The sequence below is a fragment of the Periplaneta americana genome, chromosome 12 (assembly GCF_040183065.1).
Source record: "Periplaneta americana isolate PAMFEO1 chromosome 12, P.americana_PAMFEO1_priV1, whole genome shotgun sequence".
In the NCBI taxonomy this organism is placed as follows: domain Eukaryota; kingdom Metazoa; phylum Arthropoda; class Insecta; order Blattodea; family Blattidae; genus Periplaneta; species Periplaneta americana.
In genome coordinates this window covers 149,086,274-149,113,424 of record NC_091128.1, presented here as the reverse complement: position 1 = coordinate 149,113,424, position 27,151 = coordinate 149,086,274, and the positions used below count along the sequence as shown (strand labels likewise).

At 33.6% G+C, this 27,151-nt stretch overlaps 1 protein-coding gene across 8 annotated transcripts in view; it reads left to right on the top strand.

Annotated features, from left to right (window-relative positions):
• The window catches only part of Trpgamma (Transient receptor potential cation channel gamma), a 663,689-nt gene that overhangs the window by 614,448 nt on the left and 22,090 nt on the right, over positions 1-27,151 (top strand). For 4 of the 8 annotated variants that reach the window (XM_069842256.1, XM_069842254.1, XM_069842252.1 and 1 more), the window contains 5 exons: positions 1,785-1,900; positions 8,597-8,730; positions 11,567-11,693; positions 15,740-15,935; positions 23,126-23,320. In XM_069842256.1, the coding sequence (XP_069698357.1) occupies positions 1,785-1,900; positions 8,597-8,730; positions 11,567-11,693; positions 15,740-15,935; positions 23,126-23,320 (768 nt within the window). Of the gene's footprint in view, positions 1-1,784; positions 1,901-8,596; positions 8,731-11,566; positions 11,694-15,739; positions 15,945-23,125; positions 23,321-27,151 lie in introns of all 8 variants that reach the window. The other 4 variants (XM_069842255.1, XM_069842253.1, XM_069842250.1 and 1 more) reach the window with 1 other exon arrangement.

Sequence of the window (27,151 nt, the reverse complement as noted above, 5' to 3'; positions counted from 1 at the left end):
TAGGTGAAATTGCAGTGGTAAGTTTCCAATTTATAATTATTACTATATTGAACGTCTCTGAAAATAATATGTTAAAAGCCTAAAGCAGTAAAATGAATATGTCACTTAAGCGGTAAGAAGAGGGAAATTGTTATGTGTGTTAGGTTGGGAATACTGAATGTGGAATTTTAGACTTTCCGCGGATTGGTTTTGTGCGGAAACCAAGCAAATACGCACGATCTCGCACAAAAACATTTACGAGGTGTTATTTTTCGAAAGTTGTATGACATATTTTAGTGCATGTTTTAAAATTTTATGGAGCAAATTTGGATACATATTTCAAGCATTATAAATGTCTATAAGCCTAAATCCATACTTTACTTATAACAGTGTGAGAGATGCATGATTTATGTAATGGTATCGTCCCAAAATTTGTCATTCTCGATTTTCCTGGAGTAATCTGCAGAAATTAAAGCACATGTAGTCGACTCTCGATAATTCGCAGTAATATTAATGCACGAGCTTCTGCGAGATCTACATTTTAACATTATGCTGTGGACGTTACGCTATATGCTATGAGACGTGAATTCTGAAATTCTGTTATGCATAGCACAATGATGCTATGATTGACAACACTGGTCGAAAAATATGTATTGAAGTGGTGAGGGATAGGAGAGAAGTTTGAGAGGAAGGAGAGAGCGAAAAATCGAGTAAAAATGGAAACGACAACGTTACTTGTTCCCTCTCCTATCCAAAGAAAGTATCGCGAATTATCCGCAAAGCGAATTGTCGAGAGTCTACTGTAGTTGAATTGAGGATAATGATAATAATAACGATAATAATAGTAATGATAGCAATAATAATATTAATATTAATAATAATAATAAAATAATAATAATAATAATAGTAATAGTAATAATAATAGTAATGATAGCAATAATAATAATATTTTTAATGATAATAATAATCATTATCATCATCATCATCAGAAACTCGACAATAGTAACAACGGCCTACTGATATACCCACAGATCCTAACACGCGATATGACTACAGATATTATGAAATTCATAAGAAGGGCAACCTTAGTAATTTATCTTGTGTAATTATTTTATGTTCTTACTGTTTTTGTACTTAATTATGAAATAAACTTACTGGAACAACACGAGATGTAGCATTTTCAATAATGCATCATATCACAATGTTCTAAAACGTAGAAATACGTCCATAATGTCTCACTCCACTTAAAAGTTCGCCACTTCCCATCCGTTACATTTCGAACATAGGTATATCACGTTAAATCGAAGTAGATTAATCCAAACTACATTATCATGAAGTATTTTACATTCCTCCTGAGACACTGTATATTCTATTAGCACAAATTATTATAAAACTCAACAAAATCAATGAGCTAAACAATTGCTTAGCAATTGTAAAATGAATAATTTTATCAGTACGATTATAAAATTTAATGAAATAAGTAAACAAAAAAAAATTGCATAATAAGCGCAAAATGTGCCGGAAACTATTCCGATTTAAAATTGTCCGGAAAATTCTCGTCAATAGATCTATCAAGAAAGAAACACGGCATGCATTTATGTGCACAGTTCATTTCGTGAAGCAGTTGAAAATGTTTTTGAGAGGTTGTTAGATCCATGGACACAGCGTTTCTCTTTCCCCACTTTTCAGTTTCGACGGGTATCAGTTTTACCTCCAATTGTCTCTGACGTGCACAGAAATTGCTTCATTAATAACAAGAAATGTAGAGCCCCAGAACAAATTGTCACTGAGAGGTGTTTCCACAGGTTCAGAAGGAGATGGCCGCCAAGGTGCAAACGTCGGAGCTCCCTCGCGAGGACTGGGACACGTGGGATCCCATGCTCATATCAGAGGGTCTCTTCTCCGCCGCTAACATATTCAGGTAACACAACACTTTATATTACCTATGTACAATGAAATGCCAGATTTTATTGTTTTCAGGAAGTAAGAAGTAAAACTATAACATTTTGTCGACATCAGTTCTTCTACATCAACTCTGAATAGAAAGTCAATAGACTTCCATAATTATATTCTCCTTTTGTTACCGATAAAATTCTTTACACAACTTTCAGACGACTACTGCTGCTGCTGACACTGTACTTACTATTATAAAAGGAACTGATTGTCATATTCTCCCGACAGCACTTCAATAAATTTCCCTTAGAGGAGCCGTGATAGAATAAAGCACGGTTTCTTTAACGCAGTGGTACTCATTATGCGGCCCTCGGCTCTCAGAGACATTTATTGCAGCTCTTGAATTAATGCCACAGTCTAATGGCAATTGATGCCCACAGAAGCAAGCGCGCGCTTTAGAGCCCAGGAGAGCCTGAGCGCTTTACAGCGGAAAGGAAAGAGACAGACGAAAAAGGTGGTATATGCCGCTTGGTCGAGCTATATTCAGGGATGGCCAGCACTGATTCAATAGATAAAGGGAAGAGAACTTATTAAAACTGTATCCATGTTAATTTTTAGATTTGCCTGAGAAGTATAAGTGCATTATAAGAATGTATGTTTTAATTTTAATGCTCATTTTTTACAAGTTTGATTTTTTTATTCAAACGAAATACGAGTACTTTCTCAACTTTTCGTATAGGAAAGTGAAATTTTCAGGTATAGGCCTATTTATTTAGTAGCCTTACAGAATGTTTTCTTAAATCTAATATACCGTATATACGTATTACTGAAGATAGTGTATTGAAAATTTTTAAAATATTCGCATGGAAATTGTTTGTAAGGAAACGAATTAACAAAGCAACTACTGTTACATCATAAGCAAAAGATACGTGACCATGTGTTGTAAAAGTGTTAGCTCTATAGCTTCAACAGATTTCGAGAAAATAATTTAATATTCTGATGATTGGAAGTTGCTCACAAATATCACCTTAAAAACATATTGCGATAAGAGTTTTGTTACGTAATATTAGTTAGTTACACTTAAAACAGATACAGTTGCTAGGTAGCTTTGCTTTGTACTGTAATATTGTTTTGATTAGTTTATTGATTACTTTTGTAAGGCTAAAGATATCATCAATATAAATTCCAACATCATGGCATACTCAATATCTTTCTTTGGAATATCACTTTCTTTATGAATGATGTGTTTCATTCACTTAGGCCTAATACAGTATAATATTATACTACTATGGAATTTAAGTGAATATTCCTTCTTAACTCTCTATTATGTTATTAAGGTTTAAAAAACAAGTGCAATATTAAGAAATCAGTGTTAGTACTTTTGTTTTACAGACAATATAGATAATATTAAACAGAAAGAAGCCATATAAAAATAACGACATAAAATTTCACGTTCCGTTTGAAGTTTGTGCACCACTGTTTTCTTAATCCAACAGGCTGCTTATTCATATACACAACCCTTCTTCTTTCCATACTTAGCGCTTGCTTCCCGCGCACGACGTCGAGGTCAGAAAAATGCGCTTGCTTCGACATCACTTGTCTAGTATCGTATACAGTTACGAAGTTCAATACGTAGTAAATATGCATCCATAGAAAGTTGCTAACCACTAGGATCGCTACTATCGCCTCATTACAGACAATGCGAAATAGTACCTGCACAGTCTATTGTTCCTAGTAACCTCATCAACTCTAGCTTCGTGACTGTATGTACTAGACTGTGCTAATACGAGTAGTACTATTTATCTTCTGTTCTTTTTATGAGATATATTTTTTAATTCCTGTAATAATGTGCAGCCGGAAGTAGCTTAGATTACCGTGCGTCATTACTGACAATGGACGTTTTCAACAACACGTTGATATTTTTTTTGTTTAAAAAAAGTGTAGTGTCATGTCTTTGTGCTTATTTTGTCTTGATGTAATAATGTGTTATAAACGATTTTATCTTGATGTACACTAGTGTACATTCAAATTTTGATATCAAGTACCGGTATCCAAAAGACTCTCAGTCAAAGATGGAAAATTGAAAATGTTAAGAATGTCCGTAATATCTCAACAGAAAGTAATGTATTCCACTGTATATTACATAAAAACGAACTGACAAGAAAAGCATCGTACAACGTAGCAGAAATTAAGCCATTTACAGATTCGGATATGATTATTAAGGAGTGCTTTCTAGCTGTAAATTTCCTCATTAAAAACAGAATACAGGTGAAATGAAATAACTATAAACCTGCTCGTATTGACATAATTTTTCAAAAGAATAGCAGAGTTCGTATCTCGAAAAGGAAGCAAAATGAGTAAAATTGTATTATACTTTTTTGTTTAAAATATCTCAAAGAATAACCCTCTGAAATTAATGGAAATACTTATGGTTAACTTTGTATAATATGTTTTATATACAGAGTGATTCACGAGGATTTACCGTCCTTTACGGACCTTATTTCCGAAGACATTCAGAGCAAAAAATGTTACATAAAGATTTGTCATAATCTCAACATTTTCAGAATTACACTAATTTGAAGTTGTTTGTTAAATGCCATTATTCTTGAGTTAAGGGTAAATGAATATTACAGATAAAGAATGAACTATTCAGGAGTATCATTTCCTTAATTAGCTAGTATTCTGAAGCTAGAAATGTGTTGTGAATTCCATAGTTGCTTCGTACAGATTTTTTTTTTTTTTCGATTTTTAACCACAAAATTACATTTTCTTACGCATTTATCACAACAATTGTTACAAATCACGGTCACTCTTGTAAATTCTTTAAGATTGTACATTAGGATACATAATTAAATTGTAAAGAATCACGTTCCTAAAATCTTATATTTTTAACAATTTTTGTGATAAGTGCCTAAGAATTATGACATTTTTAGTTAAAAATTGAAAAACAAAATTTATACAAAGGAATTATAAACACATTTTTAGCTTCAGAACACCAGCCAATTGAGCCGTTCAGAGCAGAAGTGGTGTAAGTCAAAAATGGGTAATGAGGATTAAAGTAAACATTCTGTAAAATACAGCGCAAAGAAGCAATTAATATTCAATTTATTTAAACTATTAGTAGTCAGTGGATAGCAAGAAGGATATATTAATTGCTACTTTGCACTGTATTTTACAGAACTTTTACTTTAAACCCCATTACCCAATTTTGACTTGCACCACTTTTGCTCTGAACGGCTCAGTTAAAGAAATGACATTTCTGAATAGTTCATTTCTATTTGTAATTTTATAAGATACTTTCGCTCAGAATGTCTTCGGAAATAAGCCCTGTAAGTGACGGTAAATTCTCTTGAATCACTCTCTATAAAAATAACTGTGTGATACGTAATAATTTATATATTGGATAGACCTCCAGGAAAGATTTTTGGTCTATATAATTTTATCTCCATTTTATCAACAGTATATATAAAATTTCGTAATTTCATAAAATAAGGGATGCTCTAAGTGCAGAACAAAGTTCATTCTTGGCTCAGTTCATTTGAATATCCCCATTTTATTAAATTCTTTTTACTACTGAAAAGTGATTTAATTTATCTTCCTAGTAATCCGAAAGACAGAGTCCGGAAATGCCTTTAAAGTTGTGACTTCTACGTAGTTTCTCTTGTTATTGTAATCAATCAGTCTGCCATCAGAGCAATATCGTGTTCGTAGCAGTTGAAAGAGCATCTGTGATCATATTCGACAGTTCCAATTTCTTCCAGGTAGCGTCTCAGTAAAGCATGGGATAACAGACAGGGCGAGCTGATGACGCAATTTCAATGGAGCGTTCAAAAGAAATGACATCTCCACAATATACAGACACGTCCGCCTTCTACTAGGTTCGTAATTGAGTGCCGCTACCGTCACATAGTACAACAGGAATGGGGGATTGGATTGGATTGGATGTTATATACTAGGCCTATATTCTTTCCTCATCGTTGTCATTACTGTAGTTATTCTTTTTCTTACTCTTCCGCTCCTTTTCTTTCATTTCTTCTATTTATCCTCATTCTTGTTTCTTTTCGTTCTGTTTTCCTATTACATTCCTCCTCGTTTTCCTCAGTTCTCTACTTCTGTTTATTTTATCATTACACTAGAGTCGATGGCAATTCGGAAGGCGGTTGTCTGCTAGCGTTTGCGTCGAGAGAGAGATAGATAGAGAGAGCAAGGCAGCGTACAACATTGCCACATCGTACTTCACGCACGTGCAATACAAATAGCGCAGGAGAGAATTTAAATTATCAAAAGACAATAATGGCCTCAGCCGTTGATTACTGTAAGCATGACACCAAACAAACCCTCTTTCCTTCACTAACAATATTCTTTGCACGGTTCTCAATCCCACACCACATGCTTCTGCAGTCGTTTCTTGCATGTTGGCAACGTTGCTGCCATCATCAAGATGGCCGGCAGCGTTCTGCTCGTTAACGTTTTTAAAATAATTATACACCTTAAACACTATTTTCCGCGCCTGCTTGTGTAATACTTCTTTTTTACAGTCTCTTCTTCCATTTATTTGCCTTACATACACACAGTAAATGTTAGTTTTACTTATTCAATGTATTGAAACACTCGCACATGAACAAACGAACTCGAGAAGTGCTTGTTATAGACTGATTCTGATTGGTTCTACTGTACAAGCTTGTGACGTCACATACCAGAAATGCTACGGCGCATATAGAAGCTAACCGCCTTCCGAAATGCCGTCTAGTCTAAGTATGAAGGAAAAGTGTTGCGATGTTTCAAAATATCTACTTCGAGATTTTTTCGAACATACAGAGTGTTTCAGTAAATGCGTGTTAAAATTAAACGGGATATAAAAGGCACTTCACTGAGCATTTTGACATAGGGAACCTAGAGTTTGAGAAGCCAGCGATAACCGCTTCAGATAGAGTAAACATCACGTAAATTAGAACTTAAAAGTAACTAATTGCTGGTACACGATCAGCTCTGTGAATTTCCGTGGTGTGAACCGAGAGGCAGCTGGTCTGTACTAAACGCATTACTCTGCGGTTGAAGAGGACTCGGGCACAGCGAACAGATTCCTAACTTCATTGCGATCATTTAATCTTCGTAGTTATACGATGCAACGTTTCCAATGGATCTCTTTCCTTCCTTTTCTACTTTTTAACGAGTCTAGATCCTACTTCAGCTCTGTAATTTCATAATAAAATGCGCTACAGTTTAGAATTAGCTTCAAGCTCTCAAAATAATGAATGATTTAAAGAAGTAGTATAAATGTCATTGCGGTACACTGCACAGGTTAAAATACAGTGTCCACAGAAACCCCCTGTGATTACGAACGAGTATAATTTCGTAACGGTGTACACTACGAACTGAATACTAGTGTCATAAGTAGAGTCCTGTATTTGGTTACCTAAGCCTCCGAACAACGCTCAACAGTGTATTATAAAACGTGCTTTGCGATCGTCATTTGTTTCCCGCGTAGATTGTCGACTGAAAATGGCGGCTCCGTTCAAACGTTTTGGTGAAAGTAACATTAGTGAAATAGAATTTTAGTAAGTCAATTAATATCGATTTCATTGTATTGGAGTCCACACCTCTGGAGTAACGATTAGCGGGTCTGGCCGCGAAACCAGGTGGGCCGGGGTTCGATTCCCGGTTAGGGCAAGTTATCTGGTTGTGGTTTTTCCGTGGGTTTTCCTCAACCCAATATGAGCAAATGCTGGGTAACTATCGGTGCTGGACCCTGGACTCATTTCACCGGCATTATCACCTTTATCTCATTCAGACGCTAAATAACCTAAGATGTTGATAAAGCGTCGTAAAATAACCTACTAAAAATTGTATTAGAGTACTTCATTTCTTCTAATCTTTATATACTTTCTTCTGTTTTTATCACTTCCGTATCATTTGTTTCTTTGTTTGTAAAAATTTCAAACTGCACCCCTTTACGGTACCGCTACTATAAACATGTTTTGCGATCGTCATTTGTCTACTGCATAGACAGTCAACTGAAAATGGCGGCTCCGTTCAAACATTTTGGTGGAGCTAACATTAGTGAAATAGAATTTTAGCAAGTCCATTAATATTTTATTGTACTAAAGTACTTTATTTCTTCTAATCTTTATATACTCTCTTCTAATCGTCTAATACCCAATTAAATCCCACTCGAGTTTTGATTTTCTCTATATGAATCAAAACCTCGAGTGAGATTACTGTTGATAAACGATACTAGAAGAAGGGAAATTTTCTACGGACAAGTACTGGAACATACTCCATAAAAAGAATGGAGAAAATATCCAAGTAATTGATGGTAGCCTCAAAGTTCAGAGGCCGTAATGAAAGTAAAGAATATTCTCAAAGTCTTAAATGTTATTAAATTCTAGCCAGTAAGAGAATTTACATGTAATTTATGAATTCTTCCTTACTTCATTGATAGAATATATTATTGTCGGAGGTATATTTTTGTTTTCATGTTACCATTTTGAGACATTTTTTTAATAATTTCCTTATTTTATTACTTTGTTGTTCAACTTGAAATGGGATTAAAGTGTATGGATGCCTTCTACATTCACTTTATATTAAAGAATGATTGATTCTTATTTAAAAGCTGATAAAAAATGACAGTTTCAAAATCAGAATCGTGAACGGTGCATGCTATTCACGTGACATGACTGGACGTATAAAACTTGTGTGTATAGCGGGTTCTGATTTGTTGCAGTTCGTTGAAACTCGTGTACATATTTTCCGTGAATCCGTATCTGGGACCTCTGCAAGTTTCTCTCAGCCGAATGGTCTTGGACATCATGAAGTTCTTCTTCCTCTACGTGTTGGTTCTCTTCGCCTTCTCATGTGGTAAGTGCGATGTTCGTTATTTGCAACGTAGCACATAGGCCTACAGGCTAGCACCTTGCGAGATTACAATATGAAGAGTACAGGGGAAAAATTACCAGTAACATGTTGCTGTTAAGGGTGAGATAATGATCTAATTAAGTGTATTAATGCAAAATTTATTGCTGTTCCTATTAAAAATTAAGGAAAGAATGAATGTATCTATGGAGATAAATCTACTTTTTACTAGGTTTCGCAAGAAGAATACTAAAGTTTGTAGTAATCTACAGTGGCGTAGCTTCAATGTAAGCTAGAAAGCTCAGCTTCCCCAGTTAATAACTCCATAATAAACTGCAGTTTATGAGCAAAATTATTTATTAATTTTAATAAAATTTATATGTACGCCTTAAATGTTGTGATGCGGCAGCTCAGGATTATTTGTGATGCAGCAGTAAACATGAAGCCTGCACACACCAGCTTCCAATCCCCTCCACAGACTCGTTTCTTTCACACATTCTTCTGTGTAACGCACCCCGCAGATTTTCCATCCCTTTCTAACTAAACTACCCTGGTCGCAAGGCTCGCAAGAAGCTAGCTTTAGCATTGGAAAGAAATTAGCTTCCGAGTTATCCCTTTCGTGAGTTGTGTTCAGTTGAAGTGTTAATATGCACTGTGGCTGATATAATAAATAATGAGTGAAATAACAGTTCCTAACACTAATTTATGTAGTCAAAAATAATCTTCTGATAAAGATTTTAACGTTGATTTTTTTACTTGGTTATTTAACGACGCTGTATCAACTGTGAGGTTATTTAGCGTCGATGAGATTGATGATAGCAAGATGGTATTTGGCGAGATGAGGCCGAGGATTCGCCATAGACTACCTGACATTTGCCTTACGTTTGTGGAAAATCTCGGAAGAAACCCAACCATGTAATCAGCCCAAGCGGGAATCGAACCCGCGCCCGAACGCAACTCCGTATTGGCAGGCAAGCGCCTTAGCCGACAGAGCTACGCCGGTGGCTTTTAACGTTGATGGACGTAATTTTACTAACACTGTATCTATTGACCGTTAATATTGTGGTTTTTCTAAATATGACAAGGAGTGACCTAATCTTAAATTATACGTACTCTATGTGTCTATTAGAGATATGTGTAAACCATGAAATCATATTTTACTACCATTTGAGGTGATGCCTTATTGGTGTTAATTATGAGGTTCCAACCAGTCTTCGGACTGCTGACTTGACATCGACTACTATTTATTTTCAGACTATATTTTTGCAATACGTTTCCTCACACATGAAAGAAAACTTGAGTTAGCTTCCCCTGCTCAAAATTCATGCTACGCCACTGGTAATCTATTGAATTAGGTACGGACATCAACTTTAACAGCATTGTGATATCCATCTTTATCACTTATACTTTCATATATGTACATAGTCTCTTTTAATATTACATCGGGAATAACTAAAATCAGTGAGTACCGTATTTAACATTGATTTATCAACTGCCCAAAGAGTAGGGAAGGACAAATAGAAACGAGCGATTCAAGGAGATAAAAAAAACCAGAAGGTTGCAGTATCAGTGACACAAAGAAAATTATGCACTTGCTATACAGAATTTTGTAAGCTTCGTCTGGAATTTATGCCATGTTTGCTGAGCATTTTAGACTATAAATAATATTATGTCATTTCTTTTCATGAAGTTTACAAGAGCAGTCAGTGTTTTTTTTTTTTTTTTTTTTTTTTTTTTCGGTGAGATATTTGTATACATTAGAGTTTTGCCTACTATGTAAATAATGTTTACAGAGAATTTTAAAAATATAATTTGCTAAATCATTATATGTGGAGGCCATTTAAAATGTCGCACATCGACTGATTAAAGTCCTTGCGATGAGCTGTAAGTGAATATGAATAATGAAACAGAAATTATTAAACAAATAAATAAATCCAGAAATAAATAGAGAAGTATAGAAATAAATTAGTAGAGAAATACAGAAATAAATAGAGAATATAGAAATAAATAGAGGAATAAATTAATAGAGAAATAGATAAATATAGAAAACATAGATAGAGAAATAAAGAAATAAATGAGTAGAGAAATACAGAAATAAAAAGATAAATATACAAATAAATAGAGAAATAAATTAATAGAGAAATAGATAAAGAAATAGAGAAATAGATAAATAGATAAATAGAGAAAACATAGATAGAGAAATAAAGAAATAAATGAGTAGAGAAATGCAGAAATAAATAGAGAAATATAGAAATAAATGAGTAGAGAAATACATAAATAAACAGAGAAATATAGAATTAAATAGAGAAATAAATTAATAGAGAAATAGATCAAGAAATAGAGAAATAGATAAATAGAGAAAACATAGATAGAGAAATAAAGAAATAGAGAAATAGATAAAGAATAGAAGAATAGATAAAAAAGTAGAGAAATTAATAAAGAAATAGAGAAATGGATGAAGAAATAGAGAAATGAAATAAAGAATTGGATAAAGAAATAGAGAAATGAATAGAGAAATAGATAAATATATCGAGAAATAGATGAAGAAATGGAGAAATAGATGAAGAAATAGAGAAGGAAATGATAAAAAATAAGTAAATAGATAAATATATAAAGAAATAGATAATTAGATGGAGAAATAGATAAATAGATGGAGAAATAGAGAAATAGGTGAATAAATAAATATGAAATGCAGAAGGCAAATAAAGAAATGAATGAATATGTAAATAAATAAATAAATAAATATGAAATCCAAAATTCAAGGAGGGACGCTGCTCCCCCTCCCCCATTTGGGCGCCCATGCTTACATTATTATCATGAATCTGACTTTATTTCATTACAGGTTTGAATCAACTCCTGTGGTACTACGCAGATATGGAAAAACAGCGCTGCCCAAACGCAACAACCACATTCGATCCTAAAAACCCAAGTGACCCTGATGCCTGTGTTGTATGGAGAAGATTTGCCAAGTAAGGATGAGTGAACAATTTTAATGTGAAACAGAAACTATAGTCCCGTCGCTCTAATTTCCGGCAGCCAATCACGTTACAGGTCGCCTATATTTAAACGTGTGCGTCTTGTGATTCGCTGAAGAAGACGTCATGCATTTCTTAAGGCTGGATAAATACTTAATATAATCGCCGCCATTTTGGCTCTTTCGTTGGCGTTCGCAGAAAGCACATGAGGACGTTATTTGCTGAATTACAGTGCCTTTGATTTATTATAATAGGAGCTACGACATGATAATGTTTAACGATGTGGCAAATAGATCCCTCGTCTGGTAGCTCGGCAACGAAAGAACAAAAATGGCGAACGATAATACCTACCTAGACTTTATAGAGCCTTGACTTCCTAAGACGTATGCAAAGAGGAGGAGTCATGCTGGGAATAACGGCGTCGCGACTATAGTAATGTGTAAGAAAGCATAAGTTACGACGTCAAATTTTTATATTCAACTATTCACATCAGCTTAATGTAATCAGTGGTACCACTGCGTGAATTTTTCTCTTGAGAAAGCTGTCAGTGTCCCTCTGAAGATATTGTAATTATTTGTCCTTCATTTTCTCTCTGTTTCTGCACTCTCATTTCACTTGTTTTTCTTACGTTAATGAAATGCTTATTACACTTTTATTTAATTTAATAAAATTGAAATAATTCTAGATTGATTTAACCATTTCTCTTCATGTATTGAAACGAGCGGTCACTGAGTAGTCAGATCGTCAACTTATCACGCAGGCGGTCCGGGTTCGAGTCCCGGTCAGACCTGGAATCTTGCATTGAAAAATCCATAATGAAACTTGTGGCGGACAAAGTCGCTATTAGCCTTCTACATCATTCCGTCAACATTTCTCCATTTCGTTATCATCCCCGAACGCCGGCTGGTGACGTACGGAGGGGGCTGGCCTAGGTACAAGAGGGGTTGCCTTCTCGAAACCTGGGTACGCAGCGAACCTTAGTGTAGTCAGCCGGTGTGGGTTTGGGAATACGCCTAGTTTTAGGGTTAGCGCAGTAGATATTGAAAGGTCGCAGTGCTCGGTCATAGGGCCCCTCCAGAAATTCAATTCCATTCCAAGTCTAAATATTAGGACATGGTACGATATTTTCGTATTTAAATTGACTATGGATTCCTAGTCTAAGTACGCATACCTTCAGGGCATACACAAATGCAATCCACATTCTTGATATTATGCCTTTTCCAGTATTCAGAGCTCTCGCTGCATCAACTTGTATTCCATCATTTTCAATTCTGTGGCCGGGAGGAAAAAGGTCTTAAGTAAAAATTTTATACTTTTCAGGAAAGTAGTAGAAAGATTGAAATTGGTGTCAATTATAGAGTTTTTTTTTAATTATGAGATTTTTCCTGGATATTATTTGTTTATATTTCTTCTAAAATAGGTTATGTTGCTCATTTAACAATTTTCTTGATTATTTCCAAAAATAGCCGCACTTAAGCCCTTTTAAGACTAGAAGCCAAACTGAGTAGAAGGGAATATTAAACATAAGACCTTTTTCATGTCAAAATAAATGAGAAATGCAAATTATTAGGAATGCAAAATGGGTCTTAAACAATTATAATTCAAATGTTTGTTTGTTAGAAAACTATCACCTGAAGATGACTTGAAAATAAGTCGAAAATATTCGTGACGTATATTAACATTGTATCTTGATGTAACAGAACCCAATTCTGCCATCATAACATGATAAGTGAGTGACTGAAAAATAAAAAAACAAAATTATATGAAATTATAGAACTGTTTACCCTGGTGCTTAAAGTTTTAAAAGGAAAGGGCATCAGTATGTGATAAAATGACTAAAATACAATTTAGACCTTTTTAATAGGGAAGCATGGAAAGAAAACAAGTGATGGTTTGTAAGGAATAAAGTATTAAATATCTTAAGTCCTTTATTCTGTGTGTGCTCGATTCAAAAAGTACTTAGTAACGCTCTATAAATCCAGTCAGGAGTCTTATTTGACTTAAGCCATTTTAACAGATTGTAGAGAATTGTTTCCGCTTTCAGAATATATAAAAATCTCATTTAAAAAAAAATTGACTTGCGACCTTTTTCCTCTCAGCCACATAATTATACCAATCGTTCTAAACATGTCATCGAGGCTTAAATGACGACGTTAAGCATCCTTTTCCTTTGTTTTAGTAGTTATTTAATGCTTTACATTGTTAAATTTACCAAATTCCTCCATTACCAATAAACTAATTATTCTATTCCAGCCCCTAAAATAAGAAATTCCCGTGTAATAATGTCACTAAACTAAAGCACTGGTTACCATTGTCTCTAGCGGGTAGACAAATGAATAACTCACTTATGCATACTCATTTGGGTATACATCTATTCCTTAGACAATTTTGATGTGTGTGTATTAAAAGATAGACAAAACGTGAAAAGTATAATATATCAATATTCATTAAATATGAGGTCTCGCCCACCTCATTGAATATTACACGCCTACTATGAAGTAGCCAATGTGTATTATTACCATTTAAATATGTATTGTATTGATTAAGGCTGGTTGAGTGGAACAGAAGGCCTTATGGCCTTAACTCTGCCAGCGAAAATAAAACATTATTGTTATTATTATTATTATTATTATTATTATTATTATTATTATTATTATTTAATACGAGAAAAATTCGTACCGGCACCGGGAATCGAACCCAGGACCTCTCAGCTCTGCGCGCTGAGCGCTCTTTCCAACTGAGCTATGCCGGGACACGATCCATGGCGCCGGCCGAACCTCGCTCAGTTGGAAAGAGCGCTCAGCGCGCAGAGCTGAGAGGTCCTGGGTTCGATTCCCGGTGCCGGTACGAATTTTTCTCGTATTAAATGGTAATAAGTGAAAAGTATAATTTTAAATATTATAATTACTCGCTAGGATTGCCAGACGTCCTGGATTTTAATGGTGTGTCTTATGTTCTGGATTAAGTTACTTTGGTCCTGGAATGTGGGGGGGGGGGAACCTGGGAAAATACAATTGTTTGCTCTTTTCTATGAAACTATTTTTAAAATTCCTTATTCATTTTTTTAAGACCCCGTCCAATCTGTTCAAGGTTGTCAACGCCGCCTGACGTCTCCTATCGAGTTGTATTGAAATAAAAACAGTAATACTATAGTATGTATTAGGTATTGTACAGTATCTTCATTCTTTACTCTCTTTGGAAGTTGATTTACTATTGATAGGATTTAAAAACTGTATCGTGCATTCTTTCTGTATAGATCGGGATGTAATATGACAATATTTTACGACACTTTATCAATAATTCGAAGGAAATTTCATGATCTAACAAAAATGTAACAAAATTAAAAGTTTAGGCCGTATGTAATCAGTTAAAATTCATAAAATGAATAAAATCAGTTGTATTGCAAATTAAATTAATTAAAATGTGTATGCAGTATCATCACCTATCCTGGATTTCTGGTGACATAATCTGGCAACCCTGTTACTCGTAGACTTTATTTTCATTTGCCAATAGTGTATTTTCATACTAGTCCGTTATTTATTCTTTTGCTTTCAGTGAGTGTAAGTAAATAAATAACTACAATTTTTATTTCTACTTTTCTAAGAGAAGGGTACCTGAAATTTGTGACTTCAAAATGTCTAAATATTTTCCTTCCTGTACAGTCCGCGTCACCGTTTTTGGCGTGTGAAACAAGTAATGGAAACGTTAAGTGCGAGTGTTTTGCATTTGGCGCAGTCAGTCTGACAACTGTTTTGCAAATGGCTGATGTGATGTGTATAGGAAGTGGTATCATTCTCAGTTGCACTAGCAATATGCTCACAAACTGGGCACTATATATCTAGGACACGCGCCAAAAACGCTGGCGCCATCTGTACCTGCGCATATCTTACTTCAGACGTCAAAAAGCTAAGAATTTTCAATGTATAGTTTACTTATCTAAGTCTTTTATAAAGGTTTAATATCAAACAATTGAACCACCAGTTTCATCTCGCATATTGAAACTGTGTATTTGAATGTTTAATACAGCTCTTTATTTGCAGCTTATTCGAGACAACTCAGACACTGTTCTGGGCAGTTTTTGGCCTCATTGATTTGGATAATTTTGAACTGGCTGGCATCAAGAGCTTCACTCGATTCTGGGGCATGTTAATGTTCGGAACGTACTCCGTCATCAACATTGTCGTTCTCCTGAACCTCCTCATCGCCATGATGAACCACTCCTATCAGCTCATTTCCGTAAGTTCTGTAAGTTTTGAAAAAACGATTTGAATTGGACGTCCCCTTCTTAGTAGTTGTTGGTGTGTTTCGATGTACTTCATCCTCTGATGACTTCTGTGGATGTATGTCTTGTTGAATTTCGTCACTTCTATCAACTAATTTCTGTAAGTTTTCTAAGTTACTTAATATTTCATTTCCAATTGTATTGCTGGCAATTTTGTTTTTAACATGTATGATCTAATATTATATTAATCAGTAACACAAAGCTTTGTATCGTAACTTAAGACTTAACTTCATTTTCACTTAAGTACTAATTCAGGACATTACATTGTAATTTGACATAATCCGAGTATATTTAGATCAACATAATTTTATAAATGTTCCGAATTCTGAAAACAGTTATTAAAATATAAACTTCAGTAAAGCTAGGAGTATTAATTTAAAATATATGTTATGATAAAATCAGGAGCGTGCCATCCATATAAGCGCTCTTACAGAACGAAGTAACTCAAATAACGTCTTATTTTCATAAAGTGCAAATAGGCTTGGAAGTAAATCTCGAAAAAAAAAAAAACGAAGTATATGATTGTCTCGTGACCAGAACGTAGTACGAAATGGAAATATAAAAATTAGAAATTTATCCTTTGAAAAGGTAGAAAATTGAAATAACTTGGAGCAACAGTAACAAATATAAATGATACACGAGAGCAAAATAAACTCATAACAAATATGGAAAATGCTTGCTATTATTCGCTTTAGAATCTTCTGTCGTCCAGTCTGCTTTCAAAAAGAACTGAAAGTTAGAAGTTATAAAACAGCTGTATTACCGGTTGTTCTGTATGGTTGTGAAACTTGAACTCTCTCAAAGTGAGGAACAGATGTTAAGGGTATTCGAGAATAAGATGCTTAGGAAAATATTTGGGGCTAAAAGGAATGAAGTTACAGGAGAATAGAGAAAGTTACAAAACGCAGAACTGTACGCATTGTATCCTTCACCTAACATAATTAGGAACATTAAATCCAGATGTTTGAGCTGGGCAGAGCATGTAGCACGTGTGGGTGAATCCAGAAATGCGTATAGAGTGTTAGTTGGAAGAGCCTAGATTGGAGCACACCAAAAAATTTAGGTGACTGTAACTGTGGTTCTATCCATCGCAAAAAAAAGAAAGAAAAAAAAAACAAATGATAGCTCATTTTGAAGGAAATGAAATAATCTTTCATTATGCCTTTACTCATTTTTATAGCGATATTTGTTTTTGTAATATTACCTTTTTCAGGAAGAAAGTTTAAGCGCAATTTTCGTTATGATTACACCTAGATTTTTTGTAGGAAAAGAGAACATAAGTACCTCATACAGTAAGTAACTACGTTTATGGGAAAATTTTGAAGAGGGAGAAGCAATGAAATATATATGAATTAACTATCATTACATTTAGTACTCATCGAAATATGCTGGAACTGCGGAAGGTTCCATCCTTAATATGGGCTTAATATGACAAGATATTACATAACAAAAGTCACTAATAAATTGTTTATAATATACTAAGATTACGTCGTAGTTTATAGGTACAAGTACACGTGTATGTTAAATAATTTTTTAATATCTGAATGAGAGTACATCTTCTCTGATACAACAATTGGTTTGAGACCGGTAAAAATCCGTGGTATGAGTGTGTATCGTATTGTTTTTGCACTATATATTTTTAAAAACAGTACACGACAAGAATCACATATTTTCAGAAGTGGGGTAAGTTGAATAGGCCTGTCTGGTCTGTTCAACTTTTCAAGCATAACTGGAAGCACTCATCTCAAATTTTTCGCACGTTTTTCTCCATGCTTTTCTAAATTAACGAGGTTAATACAGGCATCGAACCGAGATTGATTGCCACTCATATTATGATCAAGTTTGTTAGAAACTCAGGATCAAATTTCCTCATATTTCTTACCATATCCACAGTAAATTCTCAACATCGTATTCATAATCAGAAGAGAAAAATAACTGTCTTCAATTTACTGTTGGTTTTAATTGTGGTACATAGAATTATTGGTAAATAAGTGTAGGTACGGCATTATAATTTTATAGCCACAATTCCACATACCTATCTAGTCTAAATTAATGGTTGTTTAACAAGTAGAAAATAATGCTCCAAGGAAACATTGAAGTTTTGAACTCATTCTGTTAGACAACAAGTAAAATGACAACAGTTATACAGTTTAAACAATATTAATAAGAAACATATTTTACTTTGTCACTAAATCTATACGCAGTTTCTAATACGAAGTGAGATATAAGACTATAGGGAATTAAATTTCAGATTCGTATGAGACCTTAAATTGCGGAAACTCTAACCTCAAAAAAGTGATTTTGGTTTGCGTTTTGTTCGTCTGTAAGTTTCTCTGCTCTCTTTGTTTTAGTCTGTATGCTACTTTGTCATGTGCATTAATACACATATTTACAATGTAACTGGACATTCAGGGTGACTTTAATGCTAATGATATTCTCCAGTGTGTTATAGTGTGTGTGCAGTGTTTTGTAATGTAAGTGCAGTGAGCTACATAACCATTTCAGTGAATCATGACCTCGAATCTTTAAGATATCTTCACTCGAAATATTTCTATTTTAATGTCTATTTTATAGTAAAGTTTTTCAAAATTTTATTATATCAAAATTATTTTTTTAAATAAACTATAATTGTTAAACCAGTATTTCTAGGTAGTTTTGTTCATACACAAGTATAAAATACAACTAGTGGCTTTTGCAGCAAATCCTGCAAACTAAGTTCATTAGACGTTCAAATAAACATTTTTCAGATTTATTTTCAATTAAGAATGTCAGACATTCTGAAAGTTATTTGCTTCCGTAATAATGAAAGATAGTCTCTCTCGAGCCAATACTGAAGAGAACCACGCATATAAATATCTACACCACACTGCCATTAAATATATGAAAAAGACCCAACCCCACTTGATTAATAACTATAAAAATATTTGATTTTTAACAATATTATTATCTTACGTAAGTTTTATAGCTTTCAGTAACATATACTATATAGCCGCCATTCAGTAAAATATAGAAATCAAGATCTAATTTAAGATATTCTCTACATCTACTTATATAACCCCAAAACGTTTCACTTTCATATCGTCAATAGCATTAATATGTATAATTAATGCAAAATAGTCACATCATGGGATTAACTACATTAATATTTTATTTCTAATGGTAATAATGTCATCAAACCACCTCAAGTTTTGTAGTTTTTAATATCCAATACACAGCTGTACCCAGAAAATTACACACCACAGAATCGAACCTGTAAATTATTCTTAGTAAGTTAAGTTTTTAATAACAAATTTAATTTGAGCTCTAAATATGTCAGCAATCCTGCAGGTCATGGCCTTCGTGTAATATTGTTTACTGTAGTGTGTGTTTTGTTTTATTCTGAAATGCAATTAGCTAGTTCTCAAAACTGACGACAGATGAATTTTGGAAAATAGGAAAATTATGTTGAAAAATTGATATTTCACTGAAAACTACTATTTTTCTGAAAAACTTTGAGTTCCAAGCTTCAAAATGAGGGGTTATTTATTAAAATCGTTCAGCCGTTTTCCCGTAATTTCCATTACCAGTTCAAATTATATATATATATAGATTCCACGCAAATTTTCACTACAAATTCTTAAAAATGTTTTGTGTTATCAGGAAACCTTTTGAATAAATAAACGTTACGGGCGCCATTTTGCATTTCTATTAACCCGTAGTGGTAATAGTTTCAATAAATCTGAAAATATTATACAACTGAAGGATTTTTTGGAAAAACAACCATAGTCAAAAACACATAAATTTTGAGGAGAAACAAAAAACTATCTGGCATGGGTATTGTTGACACTTCATGTATGAAATTCATCATGCCATTTCTTACGGTGAAGTAGAAACTTGGGAAAACTGAAGTACATTAAAGCTTAAATTGTCTCATGTAAATACATATATAAATGTAGGTAACTGTGGACAATGGTTTTAAGAAAAAATATTCCGTTGTGGCTGAAGTGTGTTTCTCCTTTAATCTTCTTTTTCTTGGTTATATCCCGTTTCTTCTCCTTTCGTTGCTTACATTTCTTCCATGGGGTTACTTCTGCACCTAAAAATGACTATGAATAAATGTTTCAAGATGATATGAATGGGACATTTGTAAATTCTACCATCACCCTGGACAATGACTGATTTCACAAAACAAAAGTCTTTAAACTATGGTTGTTTTATGAAAACCATTGAAAATTTCCACTCTTATAACATAGGACTATGATGTTTTTTTCCACTAACAACTAATTTAGTAAATGGCCGCTACAATACTCTTACCACATGCTTAATTTTCAAATTTGATTCTTTTTTTGGATTGTTGTACTTTAAAAAAAAGCTTCAATTGCAAAAGTAATGTGTAATCAGCATATAAAATTTCAAAGTTACAGATTTATTCATTGCTTAGGAAAGAATACTGAATTTCATCAATTTACCAGTACTTAATAGTACATTATGCAACGAGCCTATAATGGTAGTAATTAAGACGCGAGTATGTTTATGAAACGAGCGCAAGCGAGTTTCATAATTTTCATACGAGCGTCTTAATTACCATTATAGTCAAGTTTCATACTACTTTTTATGCTCGACCATATTTCTAACTTGAAATTATTCATAAGTATTCATGTTATTCTTATCTGACTGAGGAGCGGAACTGACATTATGCAATACCTCGTAAATTGTGAGATGTGCGCAGACGCGAAAGTATTGATTTTTTTTCCGAGAAACAAATGTCGCCATTGACCTTGATATAATCTAGAGAGTAAAATAAACATTAATCTTGATATAACCTTGAAATTGAATTAGACATTGAAAAACGAGATGACAAATTGAATTTATTTGAATATTATTTACAATTAACGCTAATTATTATAGTAACAGTACTGACTTTATTTCAAACATAGGTGATTTATTGATTTATTGTTGTATTTCGATTGCATATCCGAGAATAATCGATACTTGCGCTTTAATATTGCTACAATGGTATTTTCTGATGGTGGAACACATGAACTTTAATGAGGATCATTAAAGGGCTGCTACCAGGTGTATAATTACTACTTTTCGGCATTGTCGAGTATAAAAATATTTAAAGGTGTATGCCCCCCCCCCTTAATAGATAATTTGTAAATCAAATGAGATCTATATCAGAGAGTTGAAATTGTAATTAAAGAAATGAGTTTCCACTGTAGCAAACATTTCACTCAATTATTTTTTTACGTCGAATGTCAAAACGAATGTTTCCTCTTTGTCTTGCCACATGTAAATGTTCACTATGTGGACAACATATTTCTCCAGTTTTGAATTTGTTTCGGGAATGAAATTTAATCCATGTCCTAATTAATTTGAACACACAAAACAATTTTCATCTTTGTTAAATGTTTCTACATCTTACACTTTTGATTATAATATACAGGGTGGTTCACGAGGATTTACGTCCTTTACAGAGCTTATTTCTGAAGACATTTTGAGCAATAACTGACATACGAGTATAAACATAGTCCCTATACTCAATATTTTCAGAGTTACACTAATTTAAAGTTGTTTGTAAAACACGTTTTTTCTTTAGTTTGAAGGTAAACGAATAATACAAATAGAGAATAAACCATTCAAAAGTATCATTTCTTTTATTGGCAACTATTCTGAAGCTAAAAATGTGCTGTGAACTCCGCAGTTGCTTCGTACAGACATCTTTTTCTATTTTTAACTAGCAAATTACATTATTCTTACGCACTTACCACAACAATTATTACAAATCACACCATTTCCATCGACTTAATAATTTCCAGTTCAATTTTGCATTCTAATTTACAGTCTTGGAGAGTTTATAACACATTTAAAAAAATTTCACCGTACGCTTGAGTACATTTGGCCGCACTCTTGTGAACGGCACTCGTCGCTCTACGTAGCTGCATACGGCTATCTTTGATTTCCGTCGCGCTCGCGCTGGCTGCTGACTGCACGCTGACCAAGATCACGCGTTCACAGCAATGCGTTCCAATAACGAAACGCAACTCTGTAAATATTGAGATTAGGACACATGTTTATATGACACTTTTTACTCAGAATATCTTCGGAAATAAGTTCCGTAAAGGGCGGTAAATCCTCGTGAATCACTCTATATCTTATAATACATTATAGTTAAAAAGTTATTACGTAATATTACTAATGAGGTTAAGGGTCGCATTCATAGACGAGACTTTGGACAAAAGTTTATTTTGGAAACTACAAAGTCACCATTTTCCTATTCACAGTCGACACTTTGACGAAAGTAAACTTCAATCATTACTTTACATCAAAGTCGCCGAAAATTTAGACTTTGACTTTGACTTTCGTTTGTAGACATAAGGAAAATGGCTGATATTTGGAAAATTGTTGAATTTGCCGAGAATTTTGAGGACATCCAGGAGATTATTGAAGCTGCTCATGTTTCTTAGCGTATTATTATTAATTATAAATTCAAATTAAGGCACAGATTTGATAAACAGACCGTATTAGATATCCTCGTTATGTTACCGTAATAATCGAAGAAGATTATCTGTTCCACCAATAATACAACTTATTTCATCACGGTCTTATGCTATAGGTAAGGATTGAGAGCTTAATATGGATTCTTACTATTTAATTTTATAGAGGATAGGTTATACAGTTGGATATGCAGTTAATTTATAATCCTTGCGGTTGCCTTGATAATGTTTTATGCATATTGATTTCAGATAATTTTCAAGTAGTTTCTACGGACATGCAGGGAATAACTCTGCCAACTTTCAGCAGGATAATACAGTATATCTATTGCATAGTCTGTCATTGGTGGCATCTTCTTATCTTCCATATCTTCAGAATAAAATTATTTTATAATTTTTATAATGAAACAATTTGAGGGCTTAATGTGAAACTAACTTAACTACAATCCATGTTTTATTCACAAGAAAATTCTTAACAGGCAATACTATTTCAGATGAACTATACCATCACAGAGTTCTGTCATCTGGCACCAATATTACATTTCTACCTCTATGCATTCAAAAAATATAATCCTCTGAAACATCACCATGACTTTTGGGACACAGTGTATAACAAATTTCACACGTAACTTAATCTATTTTTAGTAATTATTTATGTAATTTTCTTTCAGGAAAGAGCAGATGTTGAATGGAAATTTGCACGCAGTAAACTTTGGATCAGCTACTTTGAGGAAGGAGGCAGTGTACCACCACCGTTCAACATCATCCCTACTCCAAAAAGTGTTTGGTATTTAATACAATGGCTGCACCGTAAATTATGTGGCCATTCTAGAGCAGCAAAGAAAGAGCATATGAGAACAATACGGGTGAGTTCTGTAAAATATTCATGAATGCAATAGGCTAAAATGAAGCAAAAGTATTGTCTGCCTTAAATTAATATACTGGGTAGCTAATGCATTCGTGGAAAGACAATAGTCAAACCAGATATTTCTTTCCTATAGGCTGCAGTGTAATGTTTGGTATGTAGAAAAATGTAAACCTTATTTTATTAAATAATATTACATTATAAATACAGTACTATGGATCATAAAGAGGAAGGCAGAAAATAGGAAATATGCTGAGTTTGCAGTGAAAACCTGCCCTGGAGCAGAACACTTATATATGTATGTATAAAGTAAAACCGCGATTTAACGGACTAATAAGAGGAAATGTTATCCGTTAATTCCGAAAATCCTATATTTCTTTCCTTATTCTGCGATGTAGTGTTTTGGTATGCAAACAAAACCGAGAACATTGCTTTATTAAATAAAATTACAATAGTAATACAGTAAACACACGATTTAATGGACTAACAAAGGTAGTAATATGCATTACAAGAGCGGTATGTTGAAGTTTTCATGTTCGGAGGAAAAGTTTGAAAAAGCGAAACGTAGTTGAGCTTTTTTAATTTCCGAGAATTGAAAGAAAACATACCGCTCGTGTATCGTACATTATTTTTTGCGAAGATCGTTTATTACATACCTGAAAGAGGAATTTCTAAATAGTTTCAATGAAATCTCCATCTTGGTTTCTGTTCAATGGCGGCAAATTTGCAAAACAAAAATATCTATCTTCAACATTGTTGCTTTAAAATGTTTTCTGTGTTTACTATACTCCAGCAGGCCGTGATATACGTCTGTCTTTTTTTCCCCCAGTCTATGATAAGTCTGGAATCTTGTTGATTTTTTCACTGCTTCCTTAATGTTACTTACATCACGAATGCAGTAACTTTAGTGGAGTTGTAGAGTTTACTTAATTTTTGCAAATCTTTAAAAACAATAATTAACAGTGCAATTTAGGTGAAATTGCAGTGGTAAGTTTCCAATTTATAATTATTACTATATTGAACGTCTCTAAAAATAATATGTTAAAAGTCTAAAGCAGTAAAATCAATATGTCACTTAAGCGGTAAGAAGAGGGAAATTGTTATGTGTGTTAGGTTGAGAATACTGAATGTGGAATTTTAGACTTTCCGCGGATTAGTTTTGTGCGGAAACCAAGCAAATACGCACGATCTCGCACAAAGGTTATTCGTTAATGCCGAAAATCCAGTTTTTTTTTTTCCTATATGCTGCGATGTACAGTATAGAAGGATTGAATATAAGATGTTCCAGAATACGTCGAGATGGCCCAACTCCATGCGGGTTGACGTCGATATCGTGTGGCTTAGACGAAATAGTCTGTCACAGTCTGACTCCAACGTATTTCTTGGTCTGCCCAGGTTGTGACTTTCTCACGGTAGTGTCACTGGGAATGACATAACTTATTCAGAACATCTTAAAATAGATAATAAATTTTGCTACAACTATGCACTGTCTCTTATTCAAAGATACCTTCTTGTTTTATCAGTTACTTATTTCGGAAGAAACGAAATAGTACATTATGCAACGAGCCTATAATGATAGTAATTAAGAATCGAGTATGGATATTTATTAAACGAGCGCAAGCGAGTTTCATAATTTTCATACGAGCTTCTTAATTACCATTATAGGCGAGTTTCATACGACTTTTTATGCTCGACCATATTTCTAACTTGAAATTACCGGTATTCAGATGTATACATTTTATTTGTATCTGACAAGATCGGAAGTGACCTTGTTCTAGGTCGTGAATTGTGAGATGTGCGCAGACGCGAAAGTATTGATTTTTACCAAGGAACAATAATGTCATTGACCTTGACGTAGTCCCGTTAAACTTGATAATATTATAATATTATAACCTTGATTATTGAATTCGACATTGAAAAACGAGATGACAAATTGAATTTATTTGAATATTATTTACAATTAACGCTAATTATTATAGTAACAGAACATAACCTTCTGCGACAGTATTGGATTTCCAGCCTCCGTGACTTTTCGCTAATTCTCTTTCGATTGCATATCGGAGAATAATCGATACTTGCGGTTTTATAGCGGTACAAAGCTGACTTGTCATTGGCTGTACACATGTAAGCTGAGTTATCATTGGCTGAAGACCTGTACTTTAATGAGTAGGTGTACTTTAATGACATGCATTAAAGGACTGCTACCAGGTGTATAATTAGTACATTTCGGCATGGTCGAGCATAAACAAATTAATTTGAGGGATTGCAGATAACTTAAGCGTTAAGATGTGACATTATCGGAATTATAAGAGCAAATGACTCTGTTAATCACTATCCATCGATAAATATAACTAGAATAAAAGTTGGAAACTCGAAAGAATATAAATAATTAACGAGACAAATTGATTTCACACGGTCAACATAAAATTATCACACGAAAACTAAAATTCGTTAACATTCATGTTAGTTGCCGTTATACCTACACCTCACTTCGCCTGCAAAATCATTAAATACCTCCCACATATCTCGAATGATGTTTGGGCTGCCTAAACAAAATCAATGGCTTAAATAGGCTTATCCTGTAAATATCAATTTATTAAACTATTATAATAAATAATATGTAATATTTACTCTCTCTTCTGACGGCATACTTGAAGGATATTTTGCCTTGACCATAGTAGGCCTACTACAGTACTTTTATTCAGTATTTGAACGTAAAAGTGAAAAGGAATCTTCAAATTTTTATGAAATATACACTAACTGAGATACTAGTTCGTCACTTTGCTTATAGGCGATGTGTTGTACAGGCAGTTGAAGATGAAACAGGAGCGACAGTTGATAAAGTTTTCTTAAACCGTCTAGCTTCAGTTGTTTGTCATCCTGGTGTTATTCTAAAGTAAAAGATAAAATTTGCAGACATGATAAATGTAATAATATTCTTAAAAATTCGATATGTGAAAGTGTTTGATTTTGATTGGCATTTGAAATGTGTAGGTCTGTTTCATGGGCCATTTATGTTAACAAGTTACTTGTGTTTCAGTTATAATCATAAAAAAATTCTTTTACTGCAGATTTTAAAAATGCCAAATTAGTTTAGCATTTTATAATCAATTTTATTGTATGGAATATTTACTTTCTGAAAGCTATTAGCGTTGAGCATTACAAGCGCTATGTTCGGAGAAGCAGGTCTGTTATGTTCGTTCGAACTTGCCCTTTCAAATTCATTGCATTCCCCTCTCTTTCCTTCCCCTCCCCTCACCTTCCCTTCATGCTTAACTGCGTAAGGATTTTAAACAAATTATGTGAAGTTTTGTATAGTTTTAATTGTGGATCATTTTTATTACAAAAATAAGAGTAAACAGTCACAGAAATAGACATGTAGGTAAATCACTATTCCTTTTTAAAACTACGTGATAGTGTTTATTATACCAACGACAGACAGAAAGCATAATTTACGTTCTAATGTAGGCTCTAATATTCAAATAAGTCACAGTTACTTAGCAACAAATAGATGTATGACTTTTCGGATGACATGAACACATAATCTATGTATATAATTTAAACTGGTAATGAAATTACGGGAAAACGGCTGAACGGATTTTAATAAATGACCCCTCATTTTGAAGCTTGGAACCCAAAGTTTTTCAGAAAAATAGTAGTTTTCAGTGAAATGTCAGTTTCCCTACATAATTTTCCTATTTTCCAAAAATCCATCTTTCGTCAATTTTGAGAACTAATTTCATTTCAAAATAAAACAAATCACACAAAGCATAGCAAACCTAACTTTCTTTAACTTTCACCTACAATCCACAATGACATGAAATAGCTATTG